General features: G+C 39.3%; 1 protein-coding gene across 3 annotated transcripts in view; it reads right to left on the bottom strand.

Moving 5' to 3' along the window:
- Positions 1-18,912, bottom strand: part of UNC79 (unc-79 homolog, NALCN channel complex subunit) — a 209,582-nt gene that overhangs the window by 51,630 nt on the left and 139,040 nt on the right. For all 3 annotated transcript variants that reach the window (XM_059915826.1, XM_059915827.1, XM_059915828.1), the window contains 7 exons: positions 16,519-16,602; positions 13,073-13,175; positions 10,402-10,542; positions 7,295-7,333; positions 4,297-4,409; positions 4,123-4,208; positions 3,051-3,224 (listed from right to left, as the gene is read on the bottom strand). In XM_059915826.1, the coding sequence (XP_059771809.1) occupies positions 3,051-3,224; positions 4,123-4,208; positions 4,297-4,409; positions 7,295-7,333; positions 10,402-10,542; positions 13,073-13,175; positions 16,519-16,602 (740 nt within the window). The remainder of the gene's footprint in view (positions 1-3,050; positions 3,225-4,122; positions 4,209-4,296; positions 4,410-7,294; positions 7,334-10,401; positions 10,543-13,072; positions 13,176-16,518; positions 16,603-18,912) is intronic.

The following is an 18,912-nucleotide window of genomic DNA, read 5'->3' as shown; positions in this document are numbered from 1 at the left end:
TAAGCAATGATATTATTTAACACTGTTAAATATATGAAAATAGCAGGTTACAGTGAAATCTCTGCAGCTGTGTACAATATGAACCTCTTTAAGAGAGTACAAACGAAGCCAGTGTTTCTCCAAGTATGACCCCTGGACCAGCAGCACCTCTATTACCTGGAAACTAGTTGGAATGCAAATCCTCAGGTTGCACCCCTACTGAACCAGAAGTTCTCAGAGTAAGGCCCAGGAGTCAGATTTTTAGCAAGTCCTTCAGGGACACTGACACACACTGATGTTTGAAATCCACTTCTCTAAATTGATGAGAACAAACTACAGAAGGTCTTTCAATGGCTTAATATTTTCCCCAGAGATTAAATACACAGCATAGGATGATCAGAGGCAGTGCTCAGACAAAATCCAGCAGGGCTAGTTTTCAGATAAATTCTGAAAGCATTTCACAAGTATCAATACCTTCTAAGGGAACCATTGGTCTATTTAATCTGCTCAATACCCATAGGAGTTGATGTGACATTTACATTACTTTAAACCAGGGGCTGAAAACCGGCTGCTCATCAGGTCCCCACAGTGACCTATGAAGGAAGTCAGGAAATATCTTAGAAAACGTGGGGAGATGAGGACTGCATTCTCAAATAACAATTGGCTGGAGTGGAGGAGCAGCTGACCCCATTAGAAAGGACTGGTGCTTTCCAGTTCTCAAGGGTCTCCATTCTCCTTCTTATCTCACTCCGCTCCACTCATTAACCTTGCAGTCAGGGTCCCTTTGGACAGGACTGACAGTTACAAATCAGGTTTACTAATTGTTTCCAGCTGGCAATGCTTCCAACTAGTCCATGTTCAAGTTAAATATTTTCATTATAGCACCGCCCTACAGGCATTTGAATTTGCCATGCCTGCCCCACCCCTTCTCTAAAAGTGTGTAGCTCCTAAGCAATGAATGGCCCTGAATGGCTCTCTGCTCTTAGGGAGGGTCCATGTGGTCGTGTTAAAATGCATGCACTTCAATATTTTGGTACATGACTCTTTTTGAATTATGGTTTTCTCAGGGTATATGCCCAGTAGTGGGATTGCTGGGTCGTATGGTAGTTCTATTTTTATTTTTTTAAGGAACGTCCATACTGTTCTCCATAGTGGCTGTATCAATTTACATTCCCACCAACAGTGCAAGAGGGTTCCCTTTTCTCCACACCCTCTCCAGCATTTACTGTTTGTAGATTTTTTGATGATGGCCATTCTGACCGGTGTGAGATGATATCTCATTGTAGTTTTGATATGCATTTCTCTAATGATTAATGATGTTGAGCATTCTTTCATGTGTCTGTTGGCAATCTGTATATCTTCTTTGGAGAAATGTCTATTTAGGTCTTCTGCCCATTTTTGGATTGGGTTGTTTGTTTTTTTAATGTTGAGCTGCATAAGCTGCTTGTAAATTTTGGAGATTAATCCTTTGTCAGTTGCTTCATGGACTTGAGGATACGGGGAGGGGGAAGGGTAAGCTGGGACAAAGTGAGAGAGTGGCATGGACATATATACACTACCAAACGTAAAATAGATAGCTAGTGGGAAGCAGCCGCATAGCACAGGGAGATCAGCTCGGTGCTTTGTGACCATCTAGAGGGGTGGGATAGGGAGGGTGGGAGGGAGACGCAAGAGGGAAGAGATATGGGAACATATATATATGTATAACTGATTCACTTTGTTATAATGCAGAAACTAACACACCATTGTAAAGCAATTATACTCCAGTAAAGATGTTTAAAAAGAAATGCATGCACTTGATTTCCTAAGTGTATAGGTACAATAGCTATGTACATGTATAGTTTCAAAGTACCAATTCTCTTTGCTTGGATTTATTCAACTACTCTAGATTTCTGGATAGATAAGAATCACAGGATGTGAGAGATGGCAAAGATCTCAGTATTCCTGCTTCTTACAGTAATTTCAAACTCAAAGAAACCAGCATACACCAAGGTAAGGGTCCCTGAATTATCATCCTTACAGACCTTATTTGGGGGTCGCATTTTCCAAATTTGCCAATTTGGGAAAAGGTATTATCAGAGGTGGTTGGTCTTTTTAAAACATTTTACATATATGTAATATTCATTTCAGAAGTAGTGCTGCCAACGTGTAACTTCACTTGTCAGATCCAGTTTTGCTGCAAGTTGAATATTTTTATCTGTGACCTGGATAAAGCACAAAAAGCTTGTGGAACCAATGAGGTTCAAAGACACAGCAATGGCCACTACCAGCTACCTCCTTTCTCCCTGCTATAGAGACCTGAATGCCTCTAATTCACCCTTGTTCTAGAAGGACTCTAGGAGTCTGCTAGTGAAAGGACACTGGATTGGGAATCAAAAGACTTGAGTTCTAATCTTTACACTGCCACTATCTCTCTGAATTTGCAGTTCTCCATCTGGAAAATGGGAGCATTGGAAAGGATGGTTTTTATAGGTCTCTTCCAGTTTTGACAGTATAGGATTCTGTTTTTGCATTTAATGGGCTCATATTGAAAATGTTCCTTAGGCTACCAGATTTCTAGCTAGGTAATTTTGTGTGTATTCTTGGAGGGTGGTATGGCATTGGGCAGGGGGTGAGGGAGTAGGGGGAGGAGGGGTAAAGCTGTCAAATAGAAATATCATCTTGGTCTTTCAAGTACTTTATTCACACACACAAAAGCAATCACTTCCCTTAAGATAATGTTCTAAAATTGAAGGCTTACATTATATGTCTGGTCTCCTTTTAGATGAAACTATTATGTTTTTATTTAATATCCTTTTGAGAACAATTTCTAGATAAACACAATCTACTAACGTCTTCCTGAACTTTTTTATTTTTTACTCAACTGGAAACATGAAATCACTAAGTCAAAATGTCCACTGCATATTACTGTCATTCTGTAACATTTGAAGAGAAAAGCTAAATAACACTCTCTACTCTGTGGCTAACAGAGACTCCTTATAGCCCTTTATGAAACATTAAATCACCCAAGACCCAGATGATCTGCAAACAGTAAGGAAGTAATTTAAAATGAAATCCTGGGTTCAGCTTACCTTCAGAGGCAAAACACAAGGCAGCTTGGCAAAAAAAGTCTGAAACTGGTTGCTGATGATTGTCCAGAGGCTACTAGGAGAATCCATGGGCAAAGCTTCCATGAAGGTAGCAATGTTTTCCAAACAGCGTATCATAGCACCCCCTGCTGGTAAATTCTTTTTGTTATTTAGACCCTAAAAACACAAAGCATAGGCAATCAACTGCTGGAACAGTGTGGGAATTCATACAGCTATTTGGTGAAGATCAGTTTTTAAAAATCATATATTCACACTATAAACATGTGTCGTGTGCCTGCTATAAAGGCTAATCATTGTAACCAGCAGGAGTACAGGGAAAAATTGACGAATCCACACCAAGTTAGGGGGGAAAATTGTGATCTCTGACTCAGTGAGAAAGGGTGAAATGTGAGCAGGAAATTAGAAACACCTTTTAAGGATCTACAATTGGTGTGGTTAGGTGTTAAGAAAAGCAGTGAATGATGCTTGTTGGAAACTCCACCGGCCAAAGACTGAGGATGACTACTATAGCAACAGCAAAGTCCCCACGGCAATCTGCCAACCCTGCAAGCTAACTGAAAATAGCTAATAAGCAGAGGACAGGAGACAGACTCCAAGTAAAGCGATACAGTGAATAAGCCGTGGAGGTGAGAAGTGGCTTCAAGTCTCATGATACAGAAAATAAGCAGACCTCGAACCCAGATCTCGTGATACAACAAACAAACGGTGAAGCTGAAATTTGAATCCAAGTCTCGGGATACAATGCACATGGATCTACGCACCACCCATTTTGAAAGCTGGAGAGTTTTGTGGAGGTGAGTGCACCACGCCTGGCACCCGCCTCTTAGTGAAGGGGTCCAGAAGCTTCAAGTAAATTGTACGTCCACACTAAACAGCAGTGTCCAACTGACACTATTCTATGCGTTGGCAATTTTCATTTTTAAAATGTTTTAATTTTAAATTACTTAAAATTTAATTTGACATTTAAAATTTAATACTTAAATTAAATGACTTTGAATTTCTTCCTCAGCAGTGATTTCGGCAGGGGCTCAGAGTGCCGAGAAAGCAAACCTACCTCCAAGAGCTGACTGAGGACGGCAACAGAGCTCAGCTCATTGAAGTCCATCAGAGACGTGGCCAAGGTCCGTAAAAAAGTCCCATCTGGAAAGACAACAATCAGATTTAGTAGCGTTTGGGTTTCAGCGACTAGCCACGTCTGTGGTGTCTGGATTCCCCATGGATGAATTACCTTTGATAGTGCTCTGGAACAGCTGCGGGAAGATGCCATTGGGAGCCAGTTGATGGAATATACAGCGCAGGAACTGCTTGGCCACCCCCGCTGCATTGCCGGGGACCATCATGCTAGCGTTGACCAGGGAGAGAAAACACAAGGAATCTTGGAGCAACCAGCATGAGTTCAGGTATTTATTTACTTACTTATTCACATACACATCAGTCCTCTTACGGAATATCCCACTGTCATTTTCATTAGTAAGATGAAATATTCTAGTCACATGGAATCCCCGTTAACGATACATTTTTAGAAAGAGGGAACCAGGTAATGCCAGAGTTGGTCTCAGACTAATTCCAGCCACCCCACTGTACAGATGAGGGTTCCCAGGCCAGAGAGAAAAGGTGACCTACAGAGGCTACAAGTCCAGAGAATGGCAGAGTCAGGACTAGAATGCAGGATGGGGATTATCAGCAAGATCCTCTCAGAAAGTGTCCTTGGCTGAGAGAGAGAGGCAGCCCCTCTGAGGGAAAATGCAGGGAGGGAGATGTTCATTCCTCCTGGAAGATCTGGGAAGTTTTCTTGGGGCATCTGAGCTGGTACTTGTAAAAAGGTTAGGACTTTGATATGTGCAGTTTTCCCCTTTACCGTCTGCACTACCACTGCATGTCAAAACAGGGAGCCAAGAGATGATTATTTGGCCTTTCCCCTTAGACCAAAGTATCAGAAAGGATGTTCCCAGAGGTGATTGTAGCTGAGTTGCTGAAAAGAAGAAGGAGGAAATCAAAGAGCCCAACTGGAAAACTAGTAAAAAATCCATCTTACCTAATTGTTTCTTTCTGCCTTGTCTACCCTGATATGCTGGCTCAAACTTATAGGTCAAAAATGTTCTTCAGGAAGAAATGACACCAAACCCTCACAAACTCTTTCGAAAATTAGAAAAGGAGGGAACCCTTCCCAGTTTATTTTATGAGGCCCTAAAACTAAAATCAGATAAAGCATTACAAATAAAACAAAACAAAAACCAAGAAGGAACAAAATGAAAATAAAAAGGACAGACCAATAGTCCTCATGGACATTGACTCCAACTGTAGATAAAAAGGATGATTGACGATGACCAAATAGAGTTTATCCCAGGAATGTAAGAATGACTTAATATTCAAAACCCAATCAATGCAATTCAATATCTTAAAGAATAAAGGGCAAAAACCATAGTTATTTCAATAGATAACAGAAAGTGCATTTGATAAAATTCAACATGCATTCATGACAAAAAACTCTCAGCAAACTAGAAATAGAAGGAACTATCCTCAGTCTGGTAAAGGGCACCTACGAAAACCTATAGCGAACATAATTAATGGTGAGATATTAAATGATTTTCTTGTAAGAGCAAGAACAAGGCAAGGGTGCTCATTCACATCTTTAGTATTATACTGGAGGTCCTAGCCAATGCAATAGGGTAACAAAAAAGTAAAAGGCATAAAACTCAGAAAGAGGTAAAACTGTCACTATTCACAGATGATATGACTTTTTACATACAATTGCCTTTACATTCTAAGGAATCTAAAAAACAGCTACTGCAACTAATAAGTGAATTTAGTTTATTACATTACAATATTAATACAAAAAATGGTATATTTGTATATCAGCAGCAAAAAGTTAGAAAACAAAAATTTTTTTAATTTCATTTACATTGGCATTAAAAAACCAAAATTCCTGGGAATAAATTTAACAAAAGCTATGCAAGATCTCTACAATGAAAACCATAAAACATTGCTGAGAGAAACAAAGACCAAATGAAATGACAATAGACACCATGTTTATTAACTGAAAGACTCAATATTTTTATGATATCATTTATCCCCAACCTGACTTAGAGTCTGAATACAATCCTAGGAGGCTTCCCCCCCAGATTGAGAAGCTTATTCTAAAATTTATGTGGAAATGTAAAGAATCTAGAATATCCAAATCAACCTTCTTTGAAAGGATGACCAAAGTTGGAGAATTCACAATGACTTCAAGACTTACTATACGGCTACAGCAATCAAGACAGTGTGGTGCCAGCACAAGGATCAACATACAGATCAGTGAAACAGGATAGAGAGCCTAGAAATAGACTGAACCTAATACGGTTATTTGATTTTAACAGACACCAAAGTGATCCAATGGGGAAAGGGAAAGTCTTTTTTTTTTTTTTAATGGTGCTGAAATAACTAAGGTATTCACATGGATAAAATGGAACTTCAACCCCTACCTCACACCATACATAAAAATTAATTTGAGATGGACTATGTAAATGTTAAATATAAATGCTAAAACCATAAAACTTCTATTGGGAGACATTGGAAAATATATTCTTGACTTAAGGATAGGCAAAGTTTCCTTAGACAAACAATAAGAAGGAATAATCGTAAGTTGTTTTAATATTTTAAAACATTAGACTTCATCTAAATTAAAAACTTCTCATCAGAGCTTCCCTGGTGGCCCAGTGGTTAAGAATCCGCCTGCCAATGCAGGGGACACGGGTTCGAGCCCTGGTCCGGGACCACATGCCACGGAGCAACTAAGCCCGTGGGCTGCAACTACTGAGTGTGCGCTCTAGAGCCCGTAAGCCACAACTACTGAGCCTGCGTGCCACAACTACTGAAGCCTGTGCGCCTAGAGCCCATGCTCTGCAACAAGAGAAGCCACCACAATGAGAAGCCCACGCACCGCAACGAAGAGTAGCCCCCGCTCGCTGCAACTAGAGAAAACCCGAGCGCAGCAACGAAGACCCAACACAGCCAAATAAATAAATAAATTTATTAAAAAAAAAAAAAAGTATTTGTTGACTGAAATGAGTGAATGCAGGATTGAATAAATGAAGGTGTGAACAGAAAATGAACGAGTGCTCTCTGGAGCTGCAACTGAACCTAACCATATTCCTCCCGTGGTAAACGCTCTAGTGTTTTAGAAATGGATGAACATGCTCAGGGGACAAAAAGAAAGTGAGATTGAGCTCATTTTAGGACCTTACCTTTCTGCCTGATTAGAAAAAGTTGTGCTGGATGCCAATCTAGGAAATAAAGTAAACAGTCACATGAGTATCTTAGGTTTTCATGATGAAATGCATGAGTACTGTATGCCGCATTGCAGCTCCCATTTAGATGAGGGACATGTAAAACCATTGACAATTCTCTTGACCAGGGACAGAGGATCCACTCAGGGGTCAATCTCCAGGGTTCAATTTAATCTAGTTTCTGAAATCTGCTTTCTGCATCAAATCAGATATTTCCATGGAGATGCATACAGTTGAGTTGGTTGAATAGCACCCAGTCAATCTACAAACATGTCCTTTGCAGCCAGGTTAGACAGATAACAGAGCAGTATTTGACCCAGTCCATCCCCATATTAACTCAACTCAAAATTCATTTCTTTGTATACAACCTCTGAAACCTCACCGCAGACAAACCACAAACTGGAAAAGCCTCTGTAAGATAGCAAAATAGGTAATGGGTATTTGTCAGCTAATTGTTGGGATGAAATGACATATTGAAAAGAGAAATGTATTAGGTTAAGTAATCAATATATAACATGTAATTTTTGAAAAATATAATTATATGGTTCTATATGCATGGACATATTCTAGATGTATAGAAAGAAAAAGAATGTAATAAATTCGTGGGTTTAGAAAAACATGTCTTGATCAGTGAGATATTGAAGAAACAAACAAGGAGAATGCTAAAAATTTATTTACTTAAGACCACAACAGTGAATCGAGTCAAGAATGCATTTGGACAGAAATAGAGGGTCCAGCACCAGTAACACCAGACATCATTCCCAGTTGCTTTGGTTATGGTCTCTTTCATACTAATGACACTACAATGAATAGATAAGCATTGGCAAATGAAATAAACAGTAATTAAGGGTGCAGCCAATGTGATCTTGAAGGCCGCATCTAGAAAAAGGGGTGGGTAAATTTTAAGAGAGATCTAAGTAGAGAGCAAAATATGAAATCGTATGAAAAGGCTTGGGTGATAAATGAAAGGGATGTGCTGAACTTACACACTCTTAGAACACGCTGGAAATAGTTCCTGTGGGACTAGAATAAACTTAAGTGTTCGTAAATCCACATTGCCTCACCTGGAATTGAGGTATGCAAGGAAACCCTGAATCAGGTGACTACTGAATCTGCTTTCTTGGTAGGTTTGGTTGCTAAGAATTGGGCAGCTTGCTTTAATGCTCTCCTTGTCTCTTGCTAGTCTGCCCAAAGGAGGTACAGGTTTAATGATTTTTATATGTAAGTATGTACAAATGTATCTCTGTTGTTTTTCCTTTGCTTTTCTTCAAAGCTTGTTTGTTTCCATCCTAAGAATTGGCAATGCTTGAACATGATTTATTCTCCCTTATGTTAAAACAAAAACAAAATAAAAACCCCTCTATGTATCTATTACAACTTAGATCAGCTATTTCAAGGAGATGGTAACAGACCAGAACAATAATTCTGTCTGTTCTAAAACTGAAAAGTATTGATAGTAGTAATCGAGACCTTGCATTAATAAAAAACTTTCAATTTCACAAGTATTGCTGATAGCTGGTATAACATTTATTCCACGTTTATTATGATTAGGTTAAAATCAAGGGCATAATTCATCTTTTCTTATCTCTCTATCTCCCTGTGTTCATCACTTACTTTACACATTGGCTATTTCTAAGTATTAGAGGTGAAATAGTTATACCAAGTCTGACTGCATACTCCTAAGGATACACACACCTAAGGATACTACAGAAAAATCTGGGGAAGGGTGATAAGGGAGTCACATACTTCTGGGGTTGAGGGGTTTTTAACGCTTCCCTGTTTGTCTTTAACTTGAAATCATCATTTTTTTCATTAAAAAGATTAAATTTTAGCTCCATGAAGATTCATTCTCTTTCTTCCATCAAATACCAGGAATTTGCAGAATCCAGTTTTTTTCTCCAACGTCCTCCATAGAGACCTTCCCTAAGAAATCATTTCCATCCTGAACTCCCATAGCACTCACCGCACATATCACTCATGAATACAGCTCTTAATCATGTCCCATCTTTTATGGCTACTCAGTTATTCCACATATCACTGTCCTCTTCAACAACTAAGCCATAAAGCATTTGAGGGCAAGAGCTAGGTGTAATGCCTGCAACCTAAAGCACCTAGCTCTGTGCTAGCACAGATTGGAAACTTAATACATTCACGGGGAATTAACTCAGTCCTCTCCTATACGTTGTGTATGCTAGGACTACAATTTGTTACTGAATTTGAACTTTACTTATATCCATGAAGTGTATCACTTTTCTTCTAATGTCCTATCTACTAAATGGAATTTTCTTAACATGAAAATTCTCAAAGCAGCTAAGTTTTAATCAGTCAGGCTGAAGGCTCTGTTCCCAAAAGGTGTGCATCTTTCCTTTTTCTGAGTCAGAAGTATAAAACTACTATACTTCCATTTATCCCTTCACATGACAATGCCACAAGTTGCATAATTAAGTGAGCCACCCTAAGAGTACAAAGTGCCTAGAGAACCCATCTTAAAACAGGTAAAGAGAGGGACTTCCCTGGTGGCGCAGTGGTTAGGGCTCCACGCTCCCAACGCAGGGAGCCTGGGTTCGATCCCTGGTCGGGAACTAGATCCTACATGCATGCCGCAACTAAGAGTTTGCATGCCACAACTAAGGAGGCTGCCTGCAGCAACAAAGACCCGGTGCAACCAAATAGATAAATAAATATTTTTTTAAAAAACAGGTAAAGAGAGATAATAATAATATCTAAAAGTTACAAAGTGTTTAGTGTGAATTAGGCACAGTTCTGAGCACTGTAACATACATTGGCTCACATAGTATTTAATAGAGAACAACAAACAGTAGGGTTTTCTCAGTGCAGTTTCCTCTAGCTCCACTCTGACATTGTGACTCATGACCCTACATGGCTGTAGAATTCAACCAAAAGTTTGGTACATTCAGTTTGTGAAATTAGTCTGAGTTGATCCCACAAATATCACGCATCTGTAAGGTTACAAACGGTTTCACTTTTGAACTGGTAGTTTTTATTTAAGGATACAGATTGAGTAAGGCTCCTTCCTACCAAACGAAACAGAAGCTGACATTCACCTTCCCACAGACTGCATGATATCCAGCAACAGCGGGGCTGCCAAGTCTGGGCTTAAGTGAATGAAGGTGGAGAGGACCACAATGGCCAGCCCAAGGGTTTCCTCATCATACTCTTCAAGAATGGCCCCACAGTCATGGCATCTGCAAAGAAAACAGAGGAATGCTTTCCATGAAAGCCGACAATGGTTTCAAGGTGTAAGCACATGCAGCCATTTTTGGTGAGTCTTGGAAAAGTCCCCAAAAGGAGGTCAGCGGTCCCACTCTAACAATAAATAGAAAACTCCAGCACCACCGTCACCTTAGACACAGAAGTAGCACACACACCAGAGATCAGGAAGGTTCCACTGATCACTGAAAATGGTCTTTCAGTTCATTACTATCTGGCCTCTGCACGAATTAGTGCTCCCTTTTACAGTGAGCGCCAATTGGACTAATAGTTTGAAGCTTCTGGTTGAAGGATTTTCTGCATGTGAAATTATTACTGGGGATAGTCACTAACTAGATATTTTTTTCATTTGTTGAAATTAAAAGTGAAAAATGTCTAGACACAAATGGAAGCCTTCCCAATCGTTCAGATTTAAAAACATCCTATTAATAAAGACATAGACATAGAGAATGTACTTGAGGACACGGGGGCAGGGAGGGGGAAGCTGGGGAGAAGTGACAGTAGCATCGACATATATACACTACCGAATGTAAAATAGTTGGCTAGTGGGAAGCAGCAGCATAGCACAGGGAGATCAGCTCAGTGCTTTGCAATGACCTAGAGCGGTGGGTTAGGGAGGGTAGGAGGGAGGCTCAAGAGGGAAGGGATATGGGGATATATGTGTGCATATGGCTGATTCACTTTGGTGTACAACAGAAACTAACACAGCATTATGAAGCAATTATACTCCATAAAGATCTATTGAAAAAATAAATAAAACAAAAATAAATAAAAATTTTAAAATCCTATTTGTGGGTGAGAGACAGAATAGTCCAGTCAATAGAACCCTGTAGAAAGCCTAGGGAGTCTGGATCAAGTCTCTTCTGTACCAGTCACTCCGATCAGTTTATGAACTCACCACGCCTACTGAGACTGCAGTCTGTAAAAACACAATGGTCCCTGCTCTTAAGGAACTTCCAGCTTATTGCTCTTTGTAGTATCTAATGTGGGTTCAACTGACGTCATCTCAACCAAAGCGGAGCTCTTTTTCTCAGTGGCCGCTGAACAGCTTTATACAGTGAAGGGAAAAGCAAGGGAGGCAGAGCTAAAATGGCTACTGTGACCTTTCCATCTGAAAACTTCCTGATATACATATATATCACTCCTTACAAACTTCCCAATATACATGTATATCACTCCTTACAAACTTCCTGATATACATAAATATCATTCCTTACAAACTGACTGTTTAAAAAAATATAGGATTCACACTTGTAACTAAAAACGAAGATAAATGGAGTACACACAAAGGCAACCGGGAAGACAACTAGGAAATATTGAGACTTGGAGGAGGACACAAAACGAGAAAATTATACCAAAGAAAGAGCTAAGAAGAGCCCTCCACAAGCAACTAGGTGCTCCCCATGTGGACATGGTAAGGAGCTGTTCAAGACAGGCCTTTCCCTTCTTCAGTAATGACGGCCAGCTGTGGCCAGCTGCATGGATCCTCAGACCAGCCCCTTCCACCTCACCTTCCTCTCCTTTTATCACAAGCCTACTCAATTCTCACATGGGTCACCTTTACCAGGAAGCCTCCCCGGCCCAAGGGATCTCTCCAAACTTGAAATCGTGCAAGTCTTACTATTTATCATGTTCACTGAACAGCATTTATGTGCCAAGCAATGTATAGTGAGCTCAGAGTATAAAGTACAGAAGAAAGGGTACTAGTCCCTAAGGAACTCACAATCTATTACAGAACATGTGTGTATAAACACCTAACGATTAAAATACAGCGTGGTAAGTGGTAGAATAGAGAGATGTATCAAATACTATGGAAACTTGGAGAAGGGCATGATGCATTCTGCCTTGTGAAATCAGGGAAACTTGGCCTCAAGCTGGGTCTTGATGCATGAATAGGAGTTCACCAGGCAGAGAAAGTACAGAGTGAAGGGCACCTATGAGATCACAGAGGAGAGAACACATCAGGCATGCTCTGGAGAAGGTGAGGGGTCTAGGGAAGGAGTTCCTGGTGAGGAGTGGTTAAGACCATACCTTCACAACCTAAAGGGCCTTTTACAATAAGCTAAAGCATTTGGACTTCATCCCATAAGAAATCTGGGGGTATTGAAGGCTGACAAACAGAGAGGCAACGTAACCAATCTGAGATTCAGAGAATGAATTCTACCAGCTGGATCATGTCTCAAACTTAGTCCCACTCTTAACAGTTTGAAGCTTCTGGATGAGAGATTTTATTTGTGTGAAATTATTGCTAGGAATAATCAGTAAGTGGACATTATTTGCATTCATACAAATTAAAAAAGAAAAATGCCTTGGCATAGATGAAAGCTGCCCATACAATACTGCATTTCTAAGGTAACAAATGCTTACCAACACTTATGGCTACAGCCATTTGAAGAACAAATTATGACTTAAAAGCATAGCATGCCTCCTCTGATATTTTCTCACAACCATGGTGAGCAACTTCTCAAATTCTGTAAACAGTGAAGAAAATAACTGTGAGCTTACTTGTCTGTCATCACCATTGGCTGCTCATCTGTGAATTCTTCGGGTGCTGGTACAAACATACTAACAATGCTGGGTGCTGACAGCAGGCTGGATTTCGTGGCACCTGGGTAAGCAGCAAAGAAACAACTGGTGAATAAATATGTGTGTCCAGGGGCCAGGAAAAGCCCTATTCTCCTCTTATAAATCCTCCAAAGATCACATTCACAGGGACAGCCCAATTCCATTGTGAAAAACCATCAGGAGTGAAATGAATCCAAGAAAGACTGATTTGTTTTGGCTTATAACATTTTAAGAGCTAGACTCCTATGGTTCATTTTGCTTCTTGACTCTGAAAAAAAATCAGAAAGAGTTCAGGTGTGCCAACAGGGTACTAAAACAGAGAGGAAAAAAAGTGTGTGCGTGGGATCTATTCAAGGGTACCCTTAAATGAGTTACAACCCTTAATTGCTAGGCATAAATGGAAGCCGCTCATACAATAATACATTTCTAAAATCACAAATCCATGCCAACACTAAAATGTTGCTAATTTGGAAAGGGAATCAGATCCTAGATCTCTACACACCTAAGCAAGGGGAGAAGTTTGAGCTAAGAAATATCTGGACAGTTTTCTACTTTGTAAATTAATATAAGCCCCAAAGCAAAAGACTTCATTTTTCAAACTGAAATCTTTATAAATGAAATATGAAGTTTTTTTGAATGAACCATCTGGTGACTTCAGCCAATCGATATCACAGAGTTTAATACTTTGGGTTTTGATGCCTTCAGAGAAATCTGAGGCAGGAATCTAGTGCTCTAGTGGTGAGTAAATCTGGAGATCCAGGAGACTGTTCTCCATTAAGAAAACCACCAGTGCTGGACAGATTCTCCAGGAACTGTGGAAATAAGGCACTTCAAGAAGAATCCCAGAGTGACAACTCAGAATAATACCATGTTCTACAAAGTAATAACTGAGACTCTGAGTTCTTCAAACAGGAAAGAAGGCAGAAAAACCCAATGGTCATGAAAGAATCTGTTTTTCATTAAGGAACTGCTAACTTTGTGTTGAAAAACAAAACAAAACTGTCTGGTCTTTCCTTAAATAGGAGAAAGATAATGATTCAGAGAATTGGTTTCTAAAGGAATCAACATAAAAAATTTTAGAAACCTCACCAAGTGGGCAAAGTATTTCAATCTGAGAGAGAAAAAAATGGTATCAAAGCCTTTGATGCTTCCATACTATACAGACTCCCTTGTCTGATCAAAGGCTACAAAATCTGTTTATAAGGAGACCTTCAGACCCAAATGGCAAAGGAAATTATCTGAAAATATCTTGATGTCACTTCTGAAGATCCCAAATGGGAATCTAAACTTTGCTACTATATTTATCAGCTATCTCTGCGATAACACTCTTTCCAATTGTATCATTAACAAAGATCTCCAGCTGTTTCATAAAGATGATGCTTTGAAAGGAAGCAACATATTTATTATAAGCAAAATTACAAATCGATTAATAATAGAAAAGGCAAGAACTGGGCGAAGATAAAAGAAGACATGATTGATTATTAAAACAGTAAGGTAAACTGCATGAAGTTGCTTCAAGAAACCAAAACACAGAAAGTTCAACTCCAGTACTCCACATTTCTTGAACATTGACACACCACATCTGCCAGATGCCAAAATGCCTGTGCTAAAAGTGGAAACTCAGCCCACAAGATACATGGTGATATATATATAGTCTTACTAGAAACATAAGCAACTGATTTTTTAAAAAACCAACAACTCTGAGTCAAGGCTTTCAGAAGATGCTTGCCAATTACTATTGCATACATAGAAATCACAATTCAAGTCAAGAAAAGAGTGGGAGTCCAAGTCATTTGGGTGGTTTCAAGCCAATCCTTACCTAATACAAATGCCAAGGAACAGATATTTTTGACAATAGCATCATGAATTTGTTTTTCCACACGACAACACAGAATGTACAAGGCAATATTTATGACAGTCATTTATAAAAGCAGATAGGTTAAGTTATGAGACATTGGCCACCTTATGGCAACATTAGCTGTATCAATGGATTTCTAAATACTGCTTATGATAAGGGGGCAAAGAGTAAGATACAAGGAGAAGGTGGGCAATGCGAAAAGGAAGCCATTGGCCTCAGCCACCTTGTGCTATAGCTGAGTCACAACTAAGTCTGCAGTATTAAGGGCAGTCCCATTATCTCCCATTATCTAGGGCAACACTTCTGGTGCCACCCCTACTGGTTCCCCTACTGAATACCCAAAGTGCACTGTATATGGAATTAGGAACAGACACAGAACATTCTTAGAAACTTGAATAAAGAGGGCACCTCCTCCAAAGCCCAACTTCATAGCTGGAGATTTTGGCAAAAGCTTCTTCGGGAGTCTTGGAGAAAGTATACGGGTGCTGGTTTGTCTCAAAGCGTAAATGCACACATCAGTCCCCTAGCTGTATCAATGGACTCTTCAGTTTACCATGAAAGAGACTTTCTTTGTTCCCATTACCTCATTCCACTTTTGCTTCTATTGACTGAGTCACTAGATCATGGACAAGCACCAGAGTTTGTTCAGCCACCCTGACTTCTGCTCATAAAAGCTTTTCCTAAGCCCATAAATGAGAAGAGTCTCATCTCATTGGATAGGGGATAAAACTGCTACTTAATGCCAAATAAATGTTAGCCAAAGCTGGAGATAACTGTCTCCTCATTCCTAAGGAAAATTAGAAGTGATATGGTCCAGGATAATAGGTTTGCTTGATTTATGGGACTAGCTAAGAGATGTGGTCATAATTCATTTTTGTTTTTTGGTTGTCACAAATAATAGGTTAACCTGCCTTCTAAATTTAAAAAAAAAAAACAAAAAAAAAGAACAAAAGTAATGATTAACTAGACATAAGATGAATTTTAAAAATACATATTCTGATTATCTTAGCATAGATTTATTCTCAGCTTGCTCCTATGATCATCATAAAGTCAAGTGTATATTTTGTTCAGTTTCGGATAGCTGAAAAGAAGCTATTCATCTATGATCTCAATAATCTAGAAGGAACATAGATAAGCTGGGCCATGTTCAGAGAAGTAGATACAGGATGATATGGAAAACTGATACATATTAGTAGGAATACCAAATGACCCAGGGATGTGTGGTCTAGAAAAGCCTGAGGAAATAAGCAACTGGTGGCTTTCTTCAAATATCTAAAAATTACATGAGAGAGTCCAGATTTGCTTTGTGTGGCCCCAAAGGTTAAAAATTCACTATAAGGAAGAAATTTTTGTCAGTCATGTTCAAAGATGAGATGGCGTACATTCCCAGGTCCTGCAAGCGTTTGAGCAAAGGTTGGATCCACTTCATGGAGCTGCTGAAGAAGAGATTTCAGCACCTGCTGGGTGACTAGATGATTGACATATACGGTTTCTTTCACCATTTCTGAGATTCTGCGACTCAGCTCACCTCTCGTTCTCAGTGGCTGTCCCTCCAGGTCAGGGTTTAGGCACATTGGCACATTACACTGGCGTTTCCCAGGCTGTATCTGTTCTGTGGATAAACAGAACATTTCAGTCTTCATTGCGGTCAATTGCGCACAATTCACAATACAAAGAATTTAACCAATAATCTCTTGGGGCCATTTTTTGGCGATTGTTACTGTTGATTATTAACATTTACAGGAAACATCCTAGATTTTAGGGTAGGGTTGCTTGGGGTTTCACTACAAACCTGCCATTCAGGTGTATGAGATGCAGCTGAAAGTAGGAGAGTATCTAAAACCATCTCCAAAAGTCCAGATTCTCTAATCCCTCCCCCACAAAAGCTCAAATCCCAAATCTCTTGATATGAAATGAAAAAAATGAAAGGCTAATGTCACAGCCATGAAAGACATGTTTTATGCAAATCAATAAATACATAAGTGATCATTTGTGGCAATGACCAGATAGATCGTACAGAAAACATGTGGAACTGGTAGCAAGGAAATGACAGGCATTTGACTGAGGGCTGCAGAACAGGAATAAGAGGACAGGGGCAAATGGAGGAGTAGTGCTTCAGGAACATTTTTTTCATGTGAAAGATGAGGCAAAGAAGCAAGCCATCAGATACGCATGGGTGGAGAAGAGGCAGGTATTCTCTGAGCGAGCAGGTGCATGCTGAGGCGAGTCGATCATGACCCATGCTTTAGGCTGCCTTTCTCTGTGTGTCTGCATGACCAGATTTGTTCTTTTGGAGACTAGCAAGTCACTGAATCAACGTATGTGGTATAAAGTGACATGCCACCTAATAAAAAACTCCACACCCATCAATTCTCTCTGGTCTTGGATTTGGGGAGAATTTTTATGACACTAATTAAAAAAAAGAATATTGAGATGAAGCTCTAGTAGGACTTGGTGACTAGCGAACCAACTTGGAGGATGGAAAACAAGCCTAGGAAAACTCAGATGAAAGAAATTCAGACAGCATGTAAATGGTAAGTATAAGATGATAAACCAGAGTGACATGAACAAGGCTGAGGTTTGGTTGAAAAGTGAAAAATTCAGTTAAATGGGTTATTTGGCATCATGTAGATTTTTTTTTAGATTAAAATTCGGATTAGAAATTGAGATCTATTTGCTTTTTTATAACTCTACAGAGTCAATCAAACTAAGTTGTAATTGTAGTCAGAATCTAAAATGGATAGCTTAGGCTGAGCTTGCTATAGAGAACAGCAGCATGGTAAAATAATCTTCAGGTCAACCTAACGAAAGATGGGCATTTAATTCTCAGAGAATGAACCTAACAAAAGCTTCCATTCTCAGTTTTACATAGCATGAGCTCAGTAAAGACAGGAACAAAGTCCTCTTTGGTGTGAACAAAAAAGCTTCACCCAAACCCAGTAAACTCTCAAGGCTGGTTATTCAATGTCTTTCTCCTTGTCTCCCTTGCCCCTTGGCTTTTGGCCATTTCATTATTCATTACCACTTATCACTAAAAAGAAGACAAAACACTAAACCTTTAAAACGTTAAGAACCTTAATAAAGGCCAGGAGAGTTGAAATTATCTGTTAAATATAGGATTGGGTATGGTGTGTAGGATTTAGTTATCTAGACTAGCTCTCTTTTTTTTTTTGAAGAACAGTGGGGAAAATAAGATGAAATATATGTAAATATTATGGTTATGAAAAATTAACAGTATCTCAATATTTTGGTTTTGTGGACATTGTAATTCCTGGTCATAAAGAAGGCTATTAAAATAATTTCATATAACTGTAGCCAGAAAGTATACTAACCAAGATACAAAAATAGTCCTATCCAAGTGTTGGCCCCCAGAGCATGTCACAGTAGTAAACCCTGACATTTTCAAAGTGCATGCATCTTGCAAAAAGCTTTCACATATATAATCTTGTAATCAAATGACCCATTTAATTAAAAAAGAAAAAAAGAAAAGGCAGGCACTGAAAAGAGCAGAATTGCGGCAGTACTACTGGCTTGAGAAAGTAGTACGTGTGCAGAACGTGGTAACAAAGTTTAGAAAATGCAGAGTGATCATGTTTAAAATAGACATGTCATGGCAGTCAATTCTTACTTTAAAATTGAGGTTAGAGGCAGTTCCATCGTATGAGCATGAGGGTGTGCGGCTGCAACCTGGTGACCCTGCTGACTAAAACATAGAGCTCATATTCCCAAACCTACCGGCAGATCATGACGTCACTAAGCTGACATTTGTTATTACTGTTATTATTACTATCAATAGTCCCTTATTTTTGATAATTCAGAGTTTATAAAACAGAGAATATTGATAATCTGGTGTTTTGTTTTGTTTTCTAATTTGCATCATGAAATCATAGTTCCATTCCCTCCTTTATGCATTTATATCATT

This window comes from Balaenoptera ricei, chromosome 2 (assembly GCF_028023285.1).
Source record: "Balaenoptera ricei isolate mBalRic1 chromosome 2, mBalRic1.hap2, whole genome shotgun sequence".
NCBI lineage: Eukaryota > Metazoa > Chordata > Mammalia > Artiodactyla > Balaenopteridae > Balaenoptera > Balaenoptera ricei.
Note: the sequence above shows the minus strand (reverse complement) of the source record. Positions and strands in the feature narration are given on the sequence as shown.